Source organism: Sarcophilus harrisii, chromosome 4, assembly GCF_902635505.1.
Source record: "Sarcophilus harrisii chromosome 4, mSarHar1.11, whole genome shotgun sequence".
NCBI classification, from domain to species: Eukaryota; Metazoa; Chordata; class Mammalia; order Dasyuromorphia; family Dasyuridae; genus Sarcophilus; species Sarcophilus harrisii.
In genome coordinates this window covers 361,368,100-361,390,361 of record NC_045429.1, presented here as the reverse complement: position 1 = coordinate 361,390,361, position 22,262 = coordinate 361,368,100, and the positions used below count along the sequence as shown (strand labels likewise).

Genomic DNA, 22,262 nt, shown 5'->3' with positions numbered 1-22,262 from the left:
AACACTTTTATGAATAGTTTCACGTTTTTTCCAGCTCTGGGTGATGCTGATAAGTAATACTCCCATAGGAGCTTTTGGCCAGTGACATCCATCTCTTTAAACCAATTAGAAATCACTTCACTGAAGTCTTCTCCAAATTAACTGCCTCTCAGACAAACAGCTTTTCTGATATGAATATTTTCACCTCTCCCCTTCATGTTTCTTTCTCCTTCTACTAATGCAACTGCCCCAGTTCTTTGCATTCAGTGTCTTAAATAAGAATCTTCCAAGTCTCAGTGTCTGATGGCTTAGTTTAAAAAGTCTGGACTCCTCAATTACCCAAACCAAATTCACAATTTTTTGTTAAACCTACCTAAGATAGTATTTCTACAATATCCCATTCTCTTAGTTTTTTTATCTTCTTTTATCCCAAAACATATAAATCCAAATTAAATGAGGGGACCTATTATACCTTAGTTCTGATCTTCAATAAAGTAATCTGTTTCTGTGATGTCTTTGAAATTCTATTTCTCACAATCACAGATTTCTAATTATTAGTAAATAAAAGATCCTTAATCTTTATCTTTTTAAAAATTGGTATTATATTCTTTTCAAATACACACAAAAATAGTTTTCAACATTCACCTTTGCAAAATCTTTGTGTTCCAATTTTTCCCTTTTTTCTTCCCTCCCCTCTCCCCAAGACAGCAAGCAATCTGATATAGGTTAAATGTGTACAAATATCCTAAACCTATTACAATATTTGTCATGCTGCACACACAAAAAAATCAGATCAAAAATGGAAAAAAGCACAAAAAAGAAAAAAATCAAGCAAATAAGAAAATAACAATAAAAATATAAAAATATTATGCTTTGATATATATTCAGTTTTCATAATTCTCTCTCTGGATGTAGATGGCACTTTCCGATATAAGCCTATTGGAATTTTAAAAAATAAACAAAAAAGTCTATCGCAATTTCTTTGAATCACTTCATTATTGAAAAGAGCCAAATCCTTGACAGATGATATCACATAATCTTGTTGTTATTGTGTACAATATTCCTTGGTTCTGCTCAGTTCACTTAGTTCATGTAGGGCTTTTGAGACTTTTATGAAATCAACCCATTTATCATTTCTATAAAGATCAACAATATTCCATTAAATTTTTATAGCATAACTTATTCAGCCATTCCCCAGTTGAGGAATTAAGGAGCATCCACTCAACTTCCAGTTCCTTGCCAATAAAATAAGGTTGCTATAAACATTTTTGCACATGTGGATCCTTTTTTGTCTTTTATGATCTTTTTGGATATGCAATGGAGACACTGGATATTTTGTTTGATAGTCTGATAGTCCTTTGAGCATAGTTCCAAACTATTCTCCAGGGTGGTTGGATAATTTCACAACTCTACCAATGCATTTAGTGTCCCAGTTTTCTCACATTCCCTCCAACATTCATCCTTATCTTTTGCTGTCATCTTAGCCAATCTGAGAGTTATAAACTGGTAGCTCAGAGTTATCTTAATTTGCATTTCTCTAATCAATAATGATTTTAGAGCATTTTTCACATAATTAGAAATGGTTTTAATTTCTTCATCTGAAAATTATCTATTCATATTCTTTGGCCATTTATCAACTGGAGAATTTCTTATTCTTATAAATTTAAGTCAATTTTCTATGTCTTTTAGAAATGAGGCATTTATCAGCAACACTGGCTGTAATTTTTTTTAAACCAGTTTTCCATTTTCCTTCTAATCTTGGCTGCATTAGTTTTGTTTGTGCAAAACCTTTTTAATTTAATGTATTCTGTTCTCTTCTTCTTTGGCCATAAATTCCACCCTTCTTCACAGATCTGAGAGGCAGATAATCCTTTGTTTTCCTAATTTGTGCATAATATTGCTTTTTATGTCTAAATCATGAACCCATTTTGACTTTCTGTTGGTCAATGCCTGATTTCTGCCATACTTTTTTCCAGTTTCCCTATATAAATATGAATTTCTTCCTTTACATATTTTTCCTACTTTTCTCATCAATGATGTTTCTTAAAAAGAGTATATTTCATACTTATCATATGCTACAAATGTGTATTGATTGCTGGGGATACAAGGAAAGTGGGGGGGGGAGAAGTCTGCTTTCTAGTAGTCTAAACAAGGAGACAAATTGCAAACAATTTATAGATAGATATAGATATAGATACACACACGCAATAATTGGCAGGTAATTATAGTGAGAAGGCACTAGCAGTGAGGAAGACTGAAGATGGCTTCATACAAGTCAAATTTGAACTGAATTCTAAAGGAAGGCAAGAAGTAGAGTTCAGGAGAGAAAGCATGTCAGGTATGGAGGGTAGTCTAGTCAGTGGCAATTCAGGGATCTTCTCACATGGAAGTTCTAGGGAGAACTCATTAATGAGAAAAAGGGCAGAAGGAGATGTAAACTGAAGCATGGAAGTTAAGACAAAAGTAAAATTGGAATATTTAGAAATTGTCCTCTCTATACATATTAACCCAAGTCTGGTTCCCTATACTATCCATCTAATATTCTTATTTGTGCACTTATTTAAGAGCAACAGTTATGATATCTCTGATAAATGTCTCTATCTCCAGAACATGGAAAATGAATGATTGCATGATAAAGGAAGGTGTGTTCCCCTCTTCCTCTCTCTCTCTCTCTCTCTCTCTCTCTCTCTCTCTCTCTTTCTCCCAGGCTGAGGAGTTGTTCTTAGAGTTTGCTCAGAAGGCTTCAGCTTTCAACAACTGGTGTGAGAATGCAGAAGAGGATCTCTCTGAACCTGTACACTGTTTCTCCTTAGAAGAGATCCAGCAGCTTCAGAAGGACCACGAGGTCTTTCTGGCCTCCCTCACAGGAGCTCGAGCTGACTTTGATCATTTGGTAGAATTGGATCAGCAAATTAAAGCCTTGAACATGCCCTCCAGCCTATATACTTGGTTGACAATGGAGGCTCTAGAAAGCATCTGGTTGAACCTGCCCAACATCATCAAGGTATCATGGGGATAGTCCTAAGGGAAACAATAAAAAGAGCTTTAGATTTGTTGTCAAAGAAATACCTTTGTTTTCTAAATCTAATATTTATTCCATATATGAGTTTGGGCAAATGCTTTTAGGCTCTATAGGCCTTAGTTCCCTTATCTATGAAATAACTAAGTTAAACTGAGCTCTGAATTTGTCTCTTCCATTACAAAATCATCCCTATGTCACAGATAATCACAGCCATATACCATTTGGGATTCTGGATAGTTGGGCACTAACTCAGAAAGATAGCTGGTACATATACAAGGGGTTCCACTCGACAATTTAGGTTTAAAAGTGAAGATGAGATTCTCATACAGATAATCATGCCCAAAGATCCCTTTGCCACCCCATCCCCTCCTTTACCCCATCCCCAATATATACATAGCATTACAGGCATAACAGATAGCATTGTCTCTCACTTCTATATTAATAATAATAATAATAATAGTACAACCAGAAGGAGAAGTAGTATTTTAAGGTTTGCAAAGCACTTTATAAATATTATCTCATTTATCCTAAAAATAATCTTGGAAGATGTATTATTAACGTTATTTTATGAGACAGCAAGAGGTTCAGTGATTTGTCCATTTTCACACAGCTAGTATATATCTGGATTTGAATCTGAGCACTTGGTCCCCTACCTCATAAGCTGCCCTTTTGTCACAACTCTTGGCCTTGAAGCCTACCTTTTTCTGTTCAATTTCACCATATTTCATCTGGTCTCCTTGACCAGAATTTTTTCAGGACTATAAGCATCCTGCTCCATTGCTTGATATTGATGGTGTTGACCCTGGCTTCTCAAAGACTGTGGAATGCAAGATTTGGCAAGCCCTACCAGATTGGAAAAGCTTTGATTAGAAGACAAATGATAAACTATGAGTCTGTCATATTAGATTCAACTGGCTTAATTCAGAGAGGTTCATCACCAGAAAGATGGCAGCCAGATGATGAATTTGGGATGCTAGAGAGCAAATTATGAATATAATTACTCAAAGATGGATGGATGTAATCAGCATTAGTGGAGTGAATAATACTACTGATGAAGTCATAAGTCACTGAAATCAAGTATAAGAATGTTGGGATCTGGGAAGGGAATACATAGAAAGATTTATGCCATACTACATTTTCATAGCAATAACCCCTGATAAGGAGCCCCATAGAACTACATACTTGCTAAGGAAGGCATTCACTGGTAGCACCATCCAAAGGGTCATCAGACATTTCTAGAAAACAACCTCAATGCTTTCTCAGGCCAAGGGAGAAAAAGACAAAAGCAATCTAATTCTATTGACACCACTAAGTAACTTGACATCAGGGATAGTAAGCCATTTATTGCAATTCCACTCTTGCTTAGCTTAGGAGTCAAGAACAAGAGACAATTCTGAGAACTTTGGAGAATAGAAAAACGGAAAATAAAAGAGCAAAAACTAGGATTATGAATTCTAGGAAAGAGAAGCCTGAGGTATAAATTAATTATGCTTTTCTAGTTTTGGGAATATTTTTAAATAAGGATACTCATCTCTGAGGACATAAAATTTAAAAAAATGTTAATAATCAGCCTTATACTATAGCATGAGGGATGAAGGTTAGGCATTTGGAAAACTCACAATCTAATAATTATAGCTCCTCAACCATATAATATGAAAGTGGAGGAAAGATGTGGACATAATAACATATCACAGTTCTTAAAAGTTTTTGTGACTTACCATTATTATCATCATCATCTTCATCATCAATCAGCATTTATCAAGTACCTAATGTATGCTCTGAATTGTGATAAATTCTAGAAATACAAAGAAAGGCAAAAATTCAGTGCTTTCTTAGAAGGAGCTAACAACTTAAGGGAGAAAGACAACATGTAAACAACTTGCACCTATAGGATATATCAGTTTGAATGGGATATAATTTTAGGGGAAAGACACTGCAAGTGGGGTAGGGCAGAGTACTGGGAAAGATTTCCTGCAAAATGTGGGCAAGAAAGGAAAGCATTCCGGGCACAAGAGACATGGACCCTTGAGGAAGTATGATATAGCTTATGATCCTTTTTCTAGATAACATTTTCAAATTTATAAAATAAAATGCATAGAACTACAATGGAATCAATTATATAGAAACAATTGCCAATATGTATATATTTTTTTAAATGAGTAAATCCCAAGTTATGAATTTCTGTTCTAGAACAAGTACCCTCTCTTCAAATTGACTCATTTGAAGAGTCAAATTGACTCATTACTGGAATTTGGGAATGACTTTGATCCATAACAGAAATATTCAGGGAATCCTGAGTCATCCCTGAGTTGACTTGATGCTTTAGGATGACTGCACAGGTCCCCTTGGCCAACCCAATGACTCAGTGTAACAATCAGTAAACAAGAATGTTTGAGATTCTTATTAAGAAATAACAGTAGCCTCTGTACTTAACAAGTAGATTGTTGACAAGCAGATAAAGGGGACCTCATGCACAGATACACACACACATACATACAGAATCTACAAAAAACATATAGTTAGCTAATGATTATGCAAATGCATGTAGATTATTTGAATTGAAACCTGTCAAGGACAAGGTCCATCTCCCCTTTTGCTCAGAATACCCTTGAACCATATCTCTTCTCAATTCCATCGGTTGATTTGTCCCAAGGAATAAAAACTCTGTTTAACCTTAGTTTTTAAAAATGCAGGTTACTTCTGCTAAAGGATTTTATGCAGAATTCCAAAGTCTAATAAAAATAAAATCATAGAATTATAGGACTAGGCAAGATCATCAATATCATCTAGTCTAATGACTTAATTTTAGGCAGTTAGGTGGGTCAGTGGATAGAAGGCAAAGGAATTGAAACCAAGAAGATTAGAATTTAAATCCTGCCTCAGACTCTTACTAGTTATTTAATCTTTATTAGACTCAATTTCCTTATCTCTACTTCACAGGGATATTGTAAGGACCAAATGAGTTAGCATATATAAAGTGTTTTGCATCTACTAATTCTACCTACTAATTTTAATTTTATAATTGAGAAGAGGTAGGCTCAAAAGAGATAATGAAATATCCAAGATAACACAGCTAAACCAAAATTAGAATCTGGGTCTCCCTGCTACTCATCCAAAATTGCCCATTATTGAGGATTATTGCTTTTGCTATGGCCTTTTGCATAGATAATTTAGAATTGACTACTTAGACAAATTCCTTCATCAAGTATTATATTAGTTGTTTAAAGAATGAAGTATTGGAACACAAAAGTTCCAGAAGACTTCTTGGAAAGTTTTGAACTGCAATAGTCATTGAACAAATTCAATGAATAATCATTAAGATCTCATTGTGTGTAAAGCAACATAGCATGTTCAAGAGAAAATGAGCTTCAAAGGCAGGAAGACATGGGTTCACTTCGACCCTATAGTACGTGCTGACTGTCATCCTAAAATTTCTTAATGTCTCAGTTCTCTAAAACCAACATATATTATGTGTCAATCACTGTTCTAAGAGCTTTATAAGTATTTCATTTGATTCCCACAACTGGGAGGTGGGTGCTATTATCATACCCATTTTATAGCTGAAGAAATGGAGGAAGATAGAGGTTGAATGGCTTACCCAGGGTCACTCAGTTAGAAAGTGTTCAAAGCCAGATTTAAATTATCCCCCTATCCACTATGCTGCCTAGCAGTCTCTAGGTAACTTTTTATGATTATACATTATGATTATATATTTTCATGATTATAATTATGGATTTTAGATTTATGATTATAGATTATGGGGAAGATACTGACCTGCATTGATGAAGTTGAGTTTATTAATTTGGAATTTTCTTGTATCAATGAAATCCCAAATCTAGCACCTTTTCCTATACTATTATATGCAAGGCCTTATGTTAGACAGTGGGTTTTATTCTTGTTATTGTTCGGTCATTTCAGTTGTGTTCAACATTTTGTGACCCCAGTTGGGGTTTTCTTGACAAAGATGCTGGAGTGCTTTGCCATTTTCTTCTCTAGCTCATTTTACAGGTGAAAAAACAGGGTTAAATGACTTGCCCAGGTTCAAACAGCTAATAAGTGTCTGAGACTAGATTTGAATTGAAGAAGATGAGGCTTCCTTACTCCAGGTCCTATCCACTCTACCCACTTTACCACTTAACTATAAAATGAAATCCTATTTGAGATATAGATTGGTAACTTATGGTCTAAGTGGGGACTACCAAAGAATTATTACTATAATTATTATTACCTTAATCTCTAACTTGGGCCTGTAGGAACGAGAAGAGGAACTACAAAAAGAGGAAGAAAGACAACTGAAGAATCATGAATTGTGCCAAGAGTTTGAACAAGATGCCAGTGTATTTTCCCAATGGATCCAGGAAACCAGGTCTGCTGTCTCATCTGGATCCCTCAACTTCCAGTGGGGAGGGATTCATCACACCCTGAAATCTTTGAGTCCAGAGTCTATTTTTCCCAAATAGGAGATTCTGTAGGGAAAAATACCACATTCCCAGAGGGAAATCAGTAGCCCTATTCTCCTCTCTCTCTTTTCTCATTATGGGTATTGATTTCCTTTTTGGGAAGGACTGAAAAAGAGACCAAATGTAGGCAAAAATTCCAAGTAGTTTGGGGCCTACAAATTGTTCCCTCATAATATTGTTTCTGCTTTTACTGTTGTCATTATGGCATCTCACAGAGATGCAGAGGTGTTGTCATGAAATTATGCCCCATTCTCTCATTACTCTCATAAATTACAAGAAATTACTTTGGTCTCAGGTAGCTGCTACAGAGGAACATGTTTGATTAGCTAATTTACAACAAAGTATGATTGTTTAGTGGTGACTGCTTATACAAAGGTGTGTGGGGGGGTGAGGTTAGGAGGTTTTTAAAAATGATCCAGTGGCACATTTTTATTTGACATATGGGAAAATTAGGGTCTCTATAGATTTCTTATCTGAGATTTTTAAAGTTACCCTTCTTGGATGATACTTGTTTTGAAAAGAGTGGGGTTTGGAGATGACAATAGCTCTAGCCAAACGAACTGATTTTTAATGATGAAGTTTTTTTTTAAATCATGGCAGATAAGTGGATGAGAAATAGCTTAGAAGTGTCCTCATCCTTACCCTCAGACAAATCTCATTGTATCATTGAGTTCATTCTTACTTATACCATAAAGCAATGCCAGGCTCTGAAGACAGAATCAAGTGGCTCAAAAAGGCACCAAATAAATTGGCCCTATCCATTCTAGACCAAGAAGACCATTCTGGTCTGAAGGAAATCAGGAAGAGGCCCTTGGAAATCAGGTGGTAGGCATAAAGGAAATTGCTTAACCAAACTATGGCTATGGCTTAAGGCTATGGCCTTTGCCTTTTTATACTTTTCTTGGGCGCTGTAAAGGAAATCTGGTAGGTTTTGCTAAAGGTAGACTGTGATGTTCTTTGAATCTGTTGAGATGGGAGCTAATAGTGTTTATTGTTTCAGAAGAACAAGTGGGTTTTATCAAAAGGCAGAATTGGGGGTAAATGAGTGGGGATATGCCACAATTGGCAATCTGATTAATTTTTGATGCCAGAGATTTGAGAGCTATGATCTTGATCAATGAAGAGACTCTTCAAATCAACAAACCCAGAGCCATAGCTTGAAAATATTGAAAATTCAGGGAAATAAGATGCCTTTGTATTGAGTAACTTGGACTGATCTGCTTTTTTCTTTCTTTCTTTATTCCTTCTGGCTCCTGTTCCTGGAACCTGCCTGTCCAGAACTTATTTCCTAGATGGGTTTGTATTAAAGTTTATATTTAACATGGGAAAGAGTATGAAAGGAATCAAATAGTGAATAAAGTAATCAGCCTGTCAGTTCTTGCTTGGTGCCTATGCATTTTAGTCCTCATCCTTTATTAAGTCAGAGGAGTACAGCCTAAAGTGAGGAAATTTTAAGATTAGTGAAAGCTTATAATTCTATAGCAAAACTAAATCGAACCAAACCAAATCCCAGCATATACATTATTTTATTTGATGCTTGTAATATTCTTGTGAGATAGACAAAGGAAAATCATTATATTCACTTTTTTGCTTTCAATTTAGGATTTAATCAATGTGAAGGACTTCTATATGAAAACTCTCTCCATTGTTAATGAAACTCCTCTGTAACAGTAATAGAATCAGAACTGGAAAGGGCTTTAGGAATCATTTACTTCATACCCCTAATTTTACAAATTAGGAAATAGTTTTAGATAGTTGCCTTCACCCTATAGAGGTTAAATGGTTTGTCTATTGTTATATAAACAGAAAAAGCCAAAGGCAGGATTTAAATTCAATTTTTTCTGAATCAAGGTTTGTTCTCTATCCACCACACCACACTACATCATCCCATTTTATCAATGTGGAAATGAAGGTCAAAATAGCTAAGCAACAGGTAGACATGTAGCATCATAACACCAACTTATAAAATTCTTCACCATCACCATGGTAAAGTAATGGAACTGCTCTGATCCTCAGTGTTCTCCACTTACCTTCTAATGACAAAAGGATATCATAGAAGGAACTCTAGATTTAGAGACAAAGATCTTTTATTCTAGTTCCATTTCCACTATTAAATGTTTGACCTTCAGCAATATGTTTGACTTCTTTGAGGCTATATGTCCTTATTTGTAAAATGTGAATGATGACACTTATTCTCTGTTCCTGGATTGTGGAAAGCAAATATATAAAGTGACTGAAGAGTGCCTACTGGCTAGACTATATTCATTTGTAAGCCCAGCCTACAGAGCTAATTTATCAATAGACAGATCCTGGAGAGATGCTGCAGATAGACAATGAATTGAGACTAGAATTGAATACAGAAGGAAGATGGTGGATTGAATAGAATTTGAGAATTTGAGTGTTTTCAGTGACTTTGAGCTTCTCCCCGAAATAAAATCTCACCTTGTAAACAAGCATTTCTTCTGATATGGCTTTCTGGTTGCAATCAGGGAATACCAAAGGCTCTGAGGAATAGAAATTGCAGGTCACCCAAAAGGTAATGGAGAGATGCATGGTGAGTGCAAATAGGCTGCAGCATATTACAAATGATGAATTGCATCCACAAAAATAGTATAGAAAAATCATCAGAGAAATGTTATCACCAGAAAAAGAGGGGGACTGGTCAAAGGAAAAAGAGGTGAGCAGCCCACATGCTATAAAGTACCCATGTAATCAAAACATCTAGAAAGAGATCCCTACCAGCCCCACTGGAGAGTCCATGGAAGATTTATAGGAGGGCATTTACAAAACAGATTGAAAAGGCTTTCCTGGGAGTACCTACATTAATGAGATCACAAATCCATTCAAGTGTTGTATGAGTTAAGATCCTATATGAAAAGTATTTTGTCATTCTAAACTATTATGTAAATTTGAGCTTTTGTTATACTCCCAGGCACACCTTTCAGATCGGGGGATGAAGAGAATCAATCAATCAACAGGCATTTATTAAACATTTACTTTGTGACAAGCACTGTAATAAGCCCTAGAATTCAAAGAAAAAGCAAAAGTAGTCCCTGCTTTGAAAGGATTTCTGTTTTAATGGGGGAGAGAACATTAAATGACATAAAAGGCTACATCAAAGATATATTGTTGTTTGTCCTTCACTTTAGAAAAGGAACAAAGACAGACATGCTGGGTTTATGATGACTTGAATTGGATTTAAGTGAGGCAGAATTGCATAAAGTCTTTAGCCTCATTCCTGATGATTAACATTAGATAGAAAGTAACTTTATAAAGGAAGGCCTAATCACTAGGAGCTATTGAAAAAAGTCTTTTTTTGTTGGTGATTGAGTTAACTCTTAAAGGAAGCCAAAGATTCTTAAGAGTAGGAAGGAGTAAGAAGTGAAGAGGAAGAGCATTCCAGGCATGGGGTGCAGCTAAAATAAAAGCTTAGAAATGGAAGCTAGGGTGTCAAGTGAAAGGAAAACAAATTGGCTGGATTGTATTGTGAGGAAAATGTGTTAAAATTGTTAAGGGATGTAAATGACAATCAACCAATCAATAAGCATTTATCAGGTAACTATTTTGTGTCAGGCATTGAGGTAGGGATAAAGGGTATAAATACAAAGAACAAAACAATGCTTATGATGCCCATTTAAATTTCTTCTGTTGGCATTCATTGTAACCTGTAGTATCAAAATAAAAATAGGAATCGGTGAAAGAGGAGTTACAGAGTGATTTGGAGCCCCTTCCTAGGCTGAGCAAGCTAGGGGAAAAAAACATCCTCTTATTAATCCAGGGAAGCTTCTTAGGAAATGAAAATTTCCGGGATAATTGGGGCTTAGGGAAGATGTAAGGTGGGAGATCATTTTATATGTAAGGCATAACTCAGGAAACAATGGGGAGCAGAAGAGGAGAAACAAAAACGGAAAGGCTTTGAGCAGGTGGAACTCCACAGGCACCGTCAATCTCTATAATTTGTTACATTTTCCTCTGCTTTTTCTGACTAGATCATTGCTCAAAGAAACTGGAACCCTGGAATCCCAGCTGGAAGCTAATAAAGTAAGTGCCTACAGTGCCTGTAGCCACTTGAATCACATAGAGCAAGAAAACCCTGCTTAGAGGGATGAGCTGCTGCCTTCAACATGTTCATTCAAACATCCCATGGTGGAAAAATTAGACTTGTTCTATTTGGATCCAGAAGGAAAACTTAGCAGCCTCCAGTGGATAAAAAGACCAATTTGGGCTTTATGTCAAGCAATTTAAACCAAAATGCTGAAAACTACTTTAACAATTAGAACTACCCCAAAGTAGGATGGGCCACCTCAGGGGGTGGTAAATCCCCTCTTGCAGATTTTCAAGCAGAGGCTGGATGACTGCTTGTAAAATATGTAATATTCTATGTCTAGATTATGTCTAGCTGTGGGTTGGGTCAAAATAGCAACAAGACTCAAGGGTTTTTTGTTGTTTTGTTTTTAAAATTGAATCCTTTTCTTTTTAATTAGCTAGTTGAGTCTCTGATATTTCATTCTAATTGCAAACAAATATATATAATAAACAAGCTATATATAGGATAAATAGGAAATAGTCGATAGAGGGAAGGCACTGGAATTAGGAGGAGTTAGAAAAGGTTAAGGCAGCTAGGGATCATAGTAGATAGAGCACTAGGGCTTAGAATCAGGAAGAATCATCTTCCTAAATTCAAATCTGGCCTCAGACACTTACAAGATTGTGTGAATCTGGACAAATCATTTAACCCCTATTAACCTCAGATTGCCATCAGTAAACCAACTTGGAGAAAGAAATAGCAGGATATTACAGTATCTTTGCCAAGAAAACCCCAAATGGGGTCACGAAGAATCATATATGACTGAAACAACTGAACAAATGGTTAAAAAAAAAAAAATGGGAATGGCTTCCAGTAGAAGGTGAGATTTCAATTGAGACTTGAAGGAAACTATCCAGGGGAAGCTATCTTGAGCAATAGTTAAAGGAACTGCCCAAGGCCAAGAATATGAGTGTCTTGTTTATGGAACAGCAAGTAACTTGAGAGATACCACTGTGAAATTTGAAGTGGAAAATCTCACAACTCTATTGTTCTATTAATCATTGAAAAGATGATTCAAGTCCAATCTTGAGAAATTATCTAGTTCAACCACTTCATTTTACAGATAATGAAGCTGCAACTTTAAGAAGGACTCTCCCAAAGACACAAAGTAGCCACAGCCAGAATTTGAACCTCAATTTTTCTGTCCCTGAGTGAATTGCTATATCCACTCTACTTTGCTGTGTATAAATGTTTAATCCCATACTGTTTCTTCATGGAACCTAGCACTATCTCCCTCTCATTGTCAGTCAACGGATGTCCAGAAAATGAAGACCAATTTTAGCATTAGCCAGAACCATTATAATGTTATCAAATTCTGGAGCCCCAAGCTAACATGTCATAAAGAATTTTTTTCTCTTCTTTATTACTAGATCTTCAGAGGAAAAGGCCTCCCCTTGTGGTAACTGTGAAGAGTATATGTTTATTCTGATAGATAGATAGATAGATAGATAGAGCTAGATACATAGATATATAGATAGATACATAGATAGATATAAGTTAAGATCTTGTTAGAGATATAGATATAATCATATATAGCTTTGTTCCTTCTGTAATCAGAATTAAGAAATATTAATGATTGCAAAATATCAAAATATATTCCTAAACCCAAATGGAATGTTTTGGGGATAATTTTACATTTTGGATTACTTGTGACAAAGTTTCCTTCCAATAATTAGAATAACTATCTCTATAAAAGTAAATGAAAGTGAACTCCAAGGTGAAGAGAGAGAATAGCACTAATATCACATTCTATGTTCTTTGCTTTCCTTGTTGCTGTAAGAAGGCTACAATATATTCTATAATGTATTGTAGAATAAGACAATAAAATATCTGAAAACGGAGAGAAAAATTAGCTGAAGCAGATCAAAATGCCACGTAATTCTCATATGTTTTGGTGGAGGAAAATGGTGATGGAGAGTAGGCCTGATAGTGATGAGGAGTTCAAAGAATTTGCTGGGTGGTTAAAAAGGTCTTCTGAGAGTTTAGACAGTAACTAGTAGGCAGTTATCTTGAAATTAGCAGGATATACATCATGAATGTCCCTTTACCATACTTTCCTTTTAGTTTACAGCTGCATGCTCTTTCTCAATTTTCATGGAAAAAATGGGAGATCTTAGATAATTGAGGACCATCAATCAACTGAAATATGCCAGAACCCTATCTGCCCTCTTGTCCCTCAATTCATGACATAGATAACTGTCAGAATAAAAATTAGAAGGAATCTTTATATTCATCTGGTCCAATCCTTGAATGAATTAACAAGGTAGGGAATGAATTTTCCCTACCACATTTCTTTTAAGTGTTCATAGAACTCTATGATTAGAAGTTTACTATAGTTCATTTAATTCCCATAGTTCTAATTGTTAAGAGTTTTTCCTTAAAGAAAGTTAAAAATAATCTGTGGGCTTTTAACCTGTGGGCTTCTTCCACGAATTATTCTTAGTTCTTCCTTTTGGGGCTAAAGTGACATCTCAATTGAATTCAATAAACATTTATTAAGAACCACTATGTGCCAGGTACTGTGCCCTTTGACAAATACCTGATGACTGGGTGTCCTGTGCATTCTGAATATTCTCTTCTTCAGCTAAATAGACCTAGTATCTTTGATGAATGCTAAGATGTTATATTCTTCACTTCTTCCACTATCCTGGTCAGTTAATTAATATACTCCAGCTGAACCGTGTCTTTCTAAATATATAGCATCCAGAACTGGTATTGCCAATTAGTCTGACCAGGGAGAGTACACTATGAATACCACTTCTTTTGTTCTGGACACTATCCTTTTCTTAATATTGTATAAAGTCACAAAATTTTCTTTTCTCAATTTTTCATTAAAATTTTTTTTAAGCAGCCATGTTAACATTGCTTCATATTAAATTTGCTGTTAGTTAAAACCCTGTTTTTCCAACACAAAATATAAAAAATGTCTCCTTCTTATTCTTAGAAGGTAAAAGTGTTTACTAATAAAAATGCTGGAATTTACATTTATCGTTATTTTGTTATATCATAAACTTAGATCTGCAAGAGACTCCAGAGACCATCTAGCACCCTCCCACTAGGTAGCTAGATGGCACAATGGATAGAGTTTTAAGCCTGGAGTCAGAGAGATCTGATTTCAAATCCAGATTCAGACATTACTAGCTGTGTGACCCTGGGCAAGTCACTTAACCCTTAGTTCCTCATCTGGAAAAGGAAATCACAAACCACTCTATTTGCCAAGAAAATCTCAAATGAGATCAAGAAGAGTCAGACACAAGTAAAAATGACTGAACAAAAGCCTATAGAATTAGAAAGTTGCCTAGAACACTAAGAGGGTAAGTGATTTGCCTAGATTCACAAAGAAGCAGGATTTGGCTCCAAGGTAGACTCTATGTCCATCAATCCAGGCTGCTGAACTGAAGAGGGTTAAGGTACTTCAGTATATACATCCATCCAGTTTGCTGTCATTCCATTGATCAACCTTAATCTCTCTCCATTCCTCTTGCTCTCCAGCGAAAGCAGAAGGAAATTCAAGTAATGAAGCGTCAGTTGAACAAGATTGAGGACCTGGGGGATACCATGGAGGATGCTCTGATCCTGGATATCAAATACAGCACTATTGGCTTAGCCCAGCAGTGGGACCAGCTCCACCAGCTAGGAATGAGGAGACAGCACAATCTTGAGCAGCAGATCCAGGTCAGGTACGTTGGTCCCTGGGAAATCTGGGAACCTTCCAGACTGAGTAGACTTGGAGAGGTGAGAATTCTAGATGTATTAGTGAGAGTTTGGGGACAAAAGCACAACTTGTCATGGAATTTGCCATGTAGGGTAGGTAGCCAAGACTTGTGCTTAGAGGTTACCGGTACTACCTTCTCAATGGAATTTTTTTCTGGTGAGCATTTTATGATTACGTATATATTCTAACTATAATAATAATAATATGATATGTAAATAGAACTTTAAAGTTTTCAAAATTTATATGTTATCTCATCAGAACTTCACTGTAGCATTAACTATGTTTGATAAGTATTAGTATACTCATTTTAGAGAAGAGAAACTAAGGCTTACAAAAGTTAGATAACCTGCCCCTGGTCATGCATCTAATATGGCTTGGATGTGGATTCCTGGTTTCAAGTTAAGCATTCAATCTAATGTCAGGATGCCCTTCAAAATACATTATACACTTCATACACACATAAAATTTCTTTTCAAGTGAAACTGAATGATTTGGAACGGTATTTGTCCCTGGCCTGAAACTTCTCTCAAGTTCCTTATATTCTTAGCTTTTGTTTCCTTAAGTTCAGGTGTAAGGTCTTTCTGAAGGATCTCCTTGAAGCCAAAATGGGTCTCAAGTGCTGTAGCAGTTTGCCCTTTCTATACATAGCCAATAATCATATAGTAAATATTTAATAAATGTTTGTTGGCTAATTCACTCTCCTACTCCCCAGTAAAATTGAAATGAAGTCAGTCAGGAAATTCCTATTTCTGGAAGACTAAGAAATAACAATGAAAGACTGGATTAAAAGGCCCTTCCATATTCAAGATTCTATCATTTCTATAACCTATGGGTATGGTTACTCTACCAGATAGTAAGTTTTTTTCAGTTTCAGTATCTCTGAAGACTCTTTGGTTTTTCCACTATGGAGTTATAAATAGTAACCAGCTGAGAATGCCACAAGGCACCGATAGCTTTCCAATTTTTGTTTCATGGCCCATGGGCCATTCTTAAGGGAATCCATTTCAATCACAAGTGAACTGATATTAGCAGATGAGGATGCAGTCTCTTTTAGTGGGAACTGATAGAGCTAGGAGGCATATGTGACAAAGTATGCGATGTTATGATTATTCTTTACAGGGACATGATTGGTGTGAGTGAAGAGACACTAAAGGAATTTAATACAACCTATCAGTAAGTATGATACCAGTGATGTGCTGGCAAATATTTAACAACTGATTCTCTAGGAAAACACAGGGTACACTTTCAAGTTGAATCTGCTCCTTTTACATTGTTTTTATAATTTAAATCTAGACAATTAGCAAAATGATAAATCAAGCATTGATTTATTATTTTTGCTGATTTCTGATATAAATTCTTGAGCTGAATATTTAAGTTTACTTTCCTGAGCTGGTACATTCAGACTCAAATATACTCCTGTATAAGAAGGCAAGCATCCACAGGATTTGGAATAAAAGTGATTATAAGAAAAAAGAAATGGACTCTTTCAGATTAGCTTGTACCTGTTCTGTATATATCTTGTATTACCTAATTATTTACCTTATAATGTAAATTTCTCACATTATAATGAACTATCTGTGAGGGTAGGAACTGGTTTTTGCTTTTATTTAAAAAATGAAAAAAAAAAAAAAACTCAACACAGTGCCTGGCACTTAATAGTGATTAATGAATCATTGTTGACTGACTGACTTATTGATGTTATTCCATAAGAAATATCAGTGTTCAATATTTTCTCATCCAGACACTTTGATGAGACTTTCACTAGACGGCTGAGCCACAAAGAATTTAGGTCCTGCCTCAGAGGCCTCAATTACTATTTGCCCATGGTGGAGGAAGGGGAACCTGAGCCCAAGTTTGAAAAGTTCCTGGATGCTGTGGATCCTGAAAGGTAAGAAGTATAAAAAGGATGGAAATGAAAACAGCAGTTGCAAGTTAGGAGTAAGAAGGTTCTCAAAAAGCATGATAGAGCAGATTCTTTATTTATTCACTGGGTTTCTCCTTTAATAGGGAGAATAAAAGAAAGTACTAATATGTTAGTTGACTCTGTGTCTCCTGGTCCACCTAGGCTATCAGAACATATATTCAAGATTCCCAAAATTAATCACCATAATAGAAATGAACATGGAGGAAGTGTTAGAAAAATAGGAAAAAGAAGAGATTATGGTGGACAATTGTAGGAGAGAGGAAGACTGTGTGAAAAATACATTCATCTTTTTTTTTCATTATACTATATTATGAAATGCTTGTTTTGTTCCATAAATTAAAAATAAAATAATTTAAAAAAAAAGAAAAATGGAGTGGCAAGTAGAAGGACTAGTAGGAGGCAAAGTTGATATCATCTGTAAGATTAATAAGTCTGTTCATAATTATTAAATATGACTTTGGTAATGAACTTTGTTTAGTTCTTTAAGGGGAGTGAAAGGAGGAGAATAGATGATTCTCTGGCCCTATATGAGAATAGAGTCAGAAGCAGAATTAAAAATGTGAGAATTTCTATGAGTGGCATTCAGGGAGCCACAGTAGTGGGAAAAGATCTGTCTAAAATTCATGAAGCGAGGGAGACATATTATAGATTCAATGAATGAGATTAAAGATCTGCTTGTCAAAAAGAATTTTAAAAGGGCCAGCAGAAAGTCACTTCTGCTGGAAAGGACCTGAGATAGTCATCTGATATCCTCACTTTAAAGATGATCAGTGAGTCAGTGACCTCCAAAGGAGCAAACATAATCAAAAGTCAAAGGCCAAGATAAAGTTCACACCCTTTGAAATATAAAGATTACTTTCATATTTTATCTTTGTGGTCAACTTTTTCTCTAGTACCCATGGGAACCTAGATAAAAATTCTTCAATCCATGCTTTTTGAACTTGAATGTGAGTTTTTTCTCCTAAGAAAGGACATAGCTGCTAAACTATTTGCTTCTGATCCCTCTCCCCCAGGAAGGGCTATATCTCACTGGATGAATATACCTCATTCTTGATTGACAAGGAGTCAGAGAACATTAAGTCTAAAGAGGAAATTGAGTATGGCTTCCAGGCCCTGGGTGAGGGCAAACCTTACATCACAAAGGATGATTTGAAACAGGTCAGACTCTGCATCCCATCCCTTCTTCATTTCTTCACCTCCCTTCCTCCCATAGCATCTGATTATAAAACTTAACTATCTCTTGCTAGAGCTACTTAATTGCTTATTGGTCTTTGGCTTCTTCTATAGGGTCGTCCTACACATGGTTGGTAGAATAACTTGGATAATACACCAGAAAGAGTTTTAGATTTGGAGGGAACATATCTAGCTCTTATACTTATATGCACTTTCAAGTTGAATCTGCCCCTTTTGCCTTGTCTTTATCACTTAAATCTAGATAATTAGCAAAATGATTTATAGTTTTTGCTGATTTCTGATATATAAATTCTTGTGCTGAATATTTAAGTATATTTTCCTGAGCTGATACAAGCAGATTCAAGTATACTCCTGTATATGCTCAATCCTGTGAGCATCCACAGGATTGAGAGTATACACTTATACAACTTGGGCAAATCATTTATTACTCTGGGCCTCAGTTTCCTCATCCATTAATGAGGGGGTTGGATAACTAGACAATCTCTAAGGTCTTTTCCATTTTAAATCTATGGTCCTAGGAACCAACATTACATTACTTGCTTCTCCCACCCAAGAACAAAAGTAGTTTTCTTTTGACTACCATATCAAATTGAATGCTTCTACATTTTCTTCACAGATTTTCCCCTAATTAAATCCCATTCCCTTATTACTTAATTATACTAATCTTTGTGATCAGTGAGTTCTCAAAAGATTGGAAACTTTCTGCATTTACTTTAAAGAACTTCCTCCTCCCCATTTCTGCAAATTAGATTCCATTCCCTTTATTATTTAATTATAATAGTTTTGTGATCAATTATGAAGTTGTATAGTTTCAAAAGATCTGGACCTTTCTGTGTTTGTTTTAAAGATTTTCCCACTTCACCTTCAAACTGGACTCCATTATCTTTATTAATTAATTATACTAATCTTTATTATTAGTAATATCTATGATCACTATATACTCTCCAAAGATTTAATTAGAATGATCCTCCAATCACCGAATTCCTCATTTAGTAGATAAGGAAACCAAAACCTAAGAAATCTAAAATGATTTGCACAGAGTTCTACTTGCCCAAGGACATTATTATTGTTGTTTGTAAGAGGACCATGACATGAGGGAAGTGATGCCATAATGTACAAGCTAATTGGATTAAGTGAGGGAGGGCTATGCAAGGTCACCCACCTTACTTTCCCCTCCAGCACCATCTGAGTCCAGTGGTCAGATATAAATCAGGATCCCTGAAGATGGCCCTGGATGTAATGGGAGACCCTGGCTTTTTTGTCTTCAACAGTTCTCAGTCTGATTGAGGCCACAATTGAGGCAAAGAATCTCCTTTCTCATCTACTCCAAAAATCTAAATAAATAGTATCAGAACCAGGGAGCCAGAATTTGTATTAAAGTCTTTCAACCCTATAACCAATTCTTATGCTGCAAATTTGGTTATATTTCCACACCCTGCATTTAAATTGGTTGTTGCTTCTGTGTCTTTCTATAGGCCAGTCCTCCTGTGAAATTTTCCCTCCTCTCCTTCCTCTACTCGAAAGGCTACTTCTATTTTTGTTTGTTTGTTTGGTGAGGATTAACCCAAATTCTAGATCCCTAATTAGGTCAGTGACCTCCAAATGCACCATTATGGTCAGTCTTGATCCCTATATTGCTTAAATACTTCTTTATAACTTCTTTAGTAATTTCTGAACAGATTCTAAATACTTTTTCCTCTATGCTCTCTTCCCTCTGAGCACTAAAGAGATATCCAGAAGTATAAAATAAATGACTAGATTAAAAAAAAAAATGGGTGTTTGTTATAAATCAAGCACAGTAAGAGGCTCTAAGCTTACATATCAAAAAATGGTATAGTCATTGAATTCATGAAGCCCACATTCTAATTATAGAGACAACAAATATTAGATAGTTTGACTACAGAGTAAATGCAAAGACCTTGAATACCCAGGAATTCTCAGGGTACATGATGATGCAAGTCACATGAGAGCACTGGCAAAGCCAAATCTGATTGTAAGGCCCCAGGGACTTTGGAATGCAAAAGCAGGGAGAAGATTAGTCTTGGAAATCCTGTATTTTACCAGTGGGATTATAGTTGTGGTTCCCTGCTTATCCAAGTGGTTTGAACAGCCATGCATGTTCCAAAGGTAGAGGTCCTCATATATAACCATTGGAAAGAAGGGTGGTAAACCTGAGAGTCTATGTGGAATGAATATTCTGGATTTTTTCCCCTAAGGGTGATGGTCTTTATTAATTCAGGAAAAAAGAAGAGAATACAGGGATTAGCATGAAGATTATGGAAGAAAGGCACCCACGAAACTTATTCTGCCTAGGTTTGGAGTGGGGAAGAGGAGGAGAGAGGATGAGAATCAGCAAGTCATGACTTTGTCTCTTTGGTTGCTTCTTATCTGAATGGAGAGACATAGAGGCAATTACAGATGCTCAAAAAATAAAAGCAAAGGAATAGTCTACAGATTAATGCATTAATGCATAATTGATAAAATCAAGTAATTAGAGAACAGAATCATATCATTGGGTTTGATCCTATAAAATAGAGCAAGCCAATGTGCCAAAAATAAGAAATCTTAGAACTAGGGATAAGCCAAAATAAGACTAAAGTCCTTAGCAGAAGGTAAGCTTGTCTCACCAAATTGTCTACTCCCAAGGCAACCATTTGAGCTCAGAAATATGTAAGAAGCTAGAGACAACTGTGAAAAAATAAGTACTCCTGGCTTCAGTTTGTTAAGAGAGAAGAGAGGAAGTTCTATTTCAAACCCTGGCTCTAGCTTTTTAGCTTTCTAAAGCAAAAGGGCTGTCTTGAATAGCACTCAGTTTCTTGATCCATGTAAGGAAGTTAAGTAATTTCCAGTGAAGTTACTTGGGGGTTTATCAAGAAAGATTTCTTGGATGAGGTAAGCTCTAGGAATTTCAAAGCCATCTTAATATATATGTATAAAGTTGGTGGGAGAGATGAGTTAAGGGGGAAATAGCGCTATCTTTTACATCTATTGCTCTTTCCATCAGTGGGCTTAGAAACTGAAATAGCAATTTTCCTTAGGATGCTTATCACCAAAGCTTTCTGTCTTCCAGGCCCTCACTCCAGAGCAGGTACAATTCTGTGCCTCACGGATGCAACCCTATACAGATTCTCGTGGTCGTACTGCTGGCTATGACTATGTTGAATTCACAAATTCATACTTTGGTAACTGATGAGAAGATCTTGATGTGTCTAAGAAAGGAGGGAAGATGGTTGAACAATAAATTTTATACCTTGGCAAGAACCTGGATATTAGCAAGAACTTTAGTTTTAGGTGTAATTTGAGCTACCATGGGGGCTGGGGGGAAGGGTTGAGGGGGGAAGAATGTGTGGGTTGATGAAGCTGAGATCTCCCTTTGTAAAGGGATGACCTGAATTAAAGTCCTACTGATTCAACTGAGTCTTTGTGCTTTCCAGAATTAATGGATAATAATCATAATAATATAATCACCTAATAATCTTTATTTAATACTGGAACACATTTTTTGCTTTTGCCACTTGAGTATTATTATAGACAGTGTGACCTAGAGGAATCTTATGAGGATTAATAAAATTAAACATCATTATCTTTAAAAACAACTTCCTCTAGAAGGTGGAAACATCCCCAATGATACTACAATATGATTAAAGACATTTTACGTAATGTGAAAAAGTCCTTGAACTATTGATAGCCCACTGTAGATAATTGATGGATTCAAGTAATTAGAGATTATTAGTTTGGGGCCTATAAAATAGAGCAAGCAAATCTTGGAAGAACTAAAGATAAGCCAAAATAAGATTAAAGTACTTAGTAGAAGATAAGCCTGTCTCACCAAATTGCCTACTCACAAGGCAACCCTTTGACCCCAGAAATATGTGAGAAGC

The 22,262-nt window shown here is 35.8% G+C and overlaps 1 protein-coding gene across 1 annotated transcript in view; it reads left to right on the top strand.

Moving 5' to 3' along the window:
- Positions 1-21,794, top strand: part of SPTA1 (spectrin alpha, erythrocytic 1) — a 103,695-nt gene extending 81,901 nt beyond the window's left edge. The window contains exons 43-51 of the mRNA XM_031966830.1: positions 2,687-2,983; positions 7,255-7,367; positions 8,740-8,757; positions 11,451-11,502; positions 15,041-15,228; positions 16,383-16,436; positions 17,005-17,151; positions 18,201-18,345; positions 21,452-21,794. Of these exons, the coding sequence (XP_031822690.1) occupies positions 2,687-2,983; positions 7,255-7,367; positions 8,740-8,757; positions 11,451-11,502; positions 15,041-15,228; positions 16,383-16,436; positions 17,005-17,151; positions 18,201-18,345; positions 21,452-21,571 (1,134 nt within the window). The 3' untranslated portion in view covers positions 21,572-21,794. The remainder of the gene's footprint in view (positions 1-2,686; positions 2,984-7,254; positions 7,368-8,739; positions 8,758-11,450; positions 11,503-15,040; positions 15,229-16,382; positions 16,437-17,004; positions 17,152-18,200; positions 18,346-21,451) is intronic.
- The last annotated feature ends 468 nt before the right edge of the window (positions 21,795-22,262 follow it).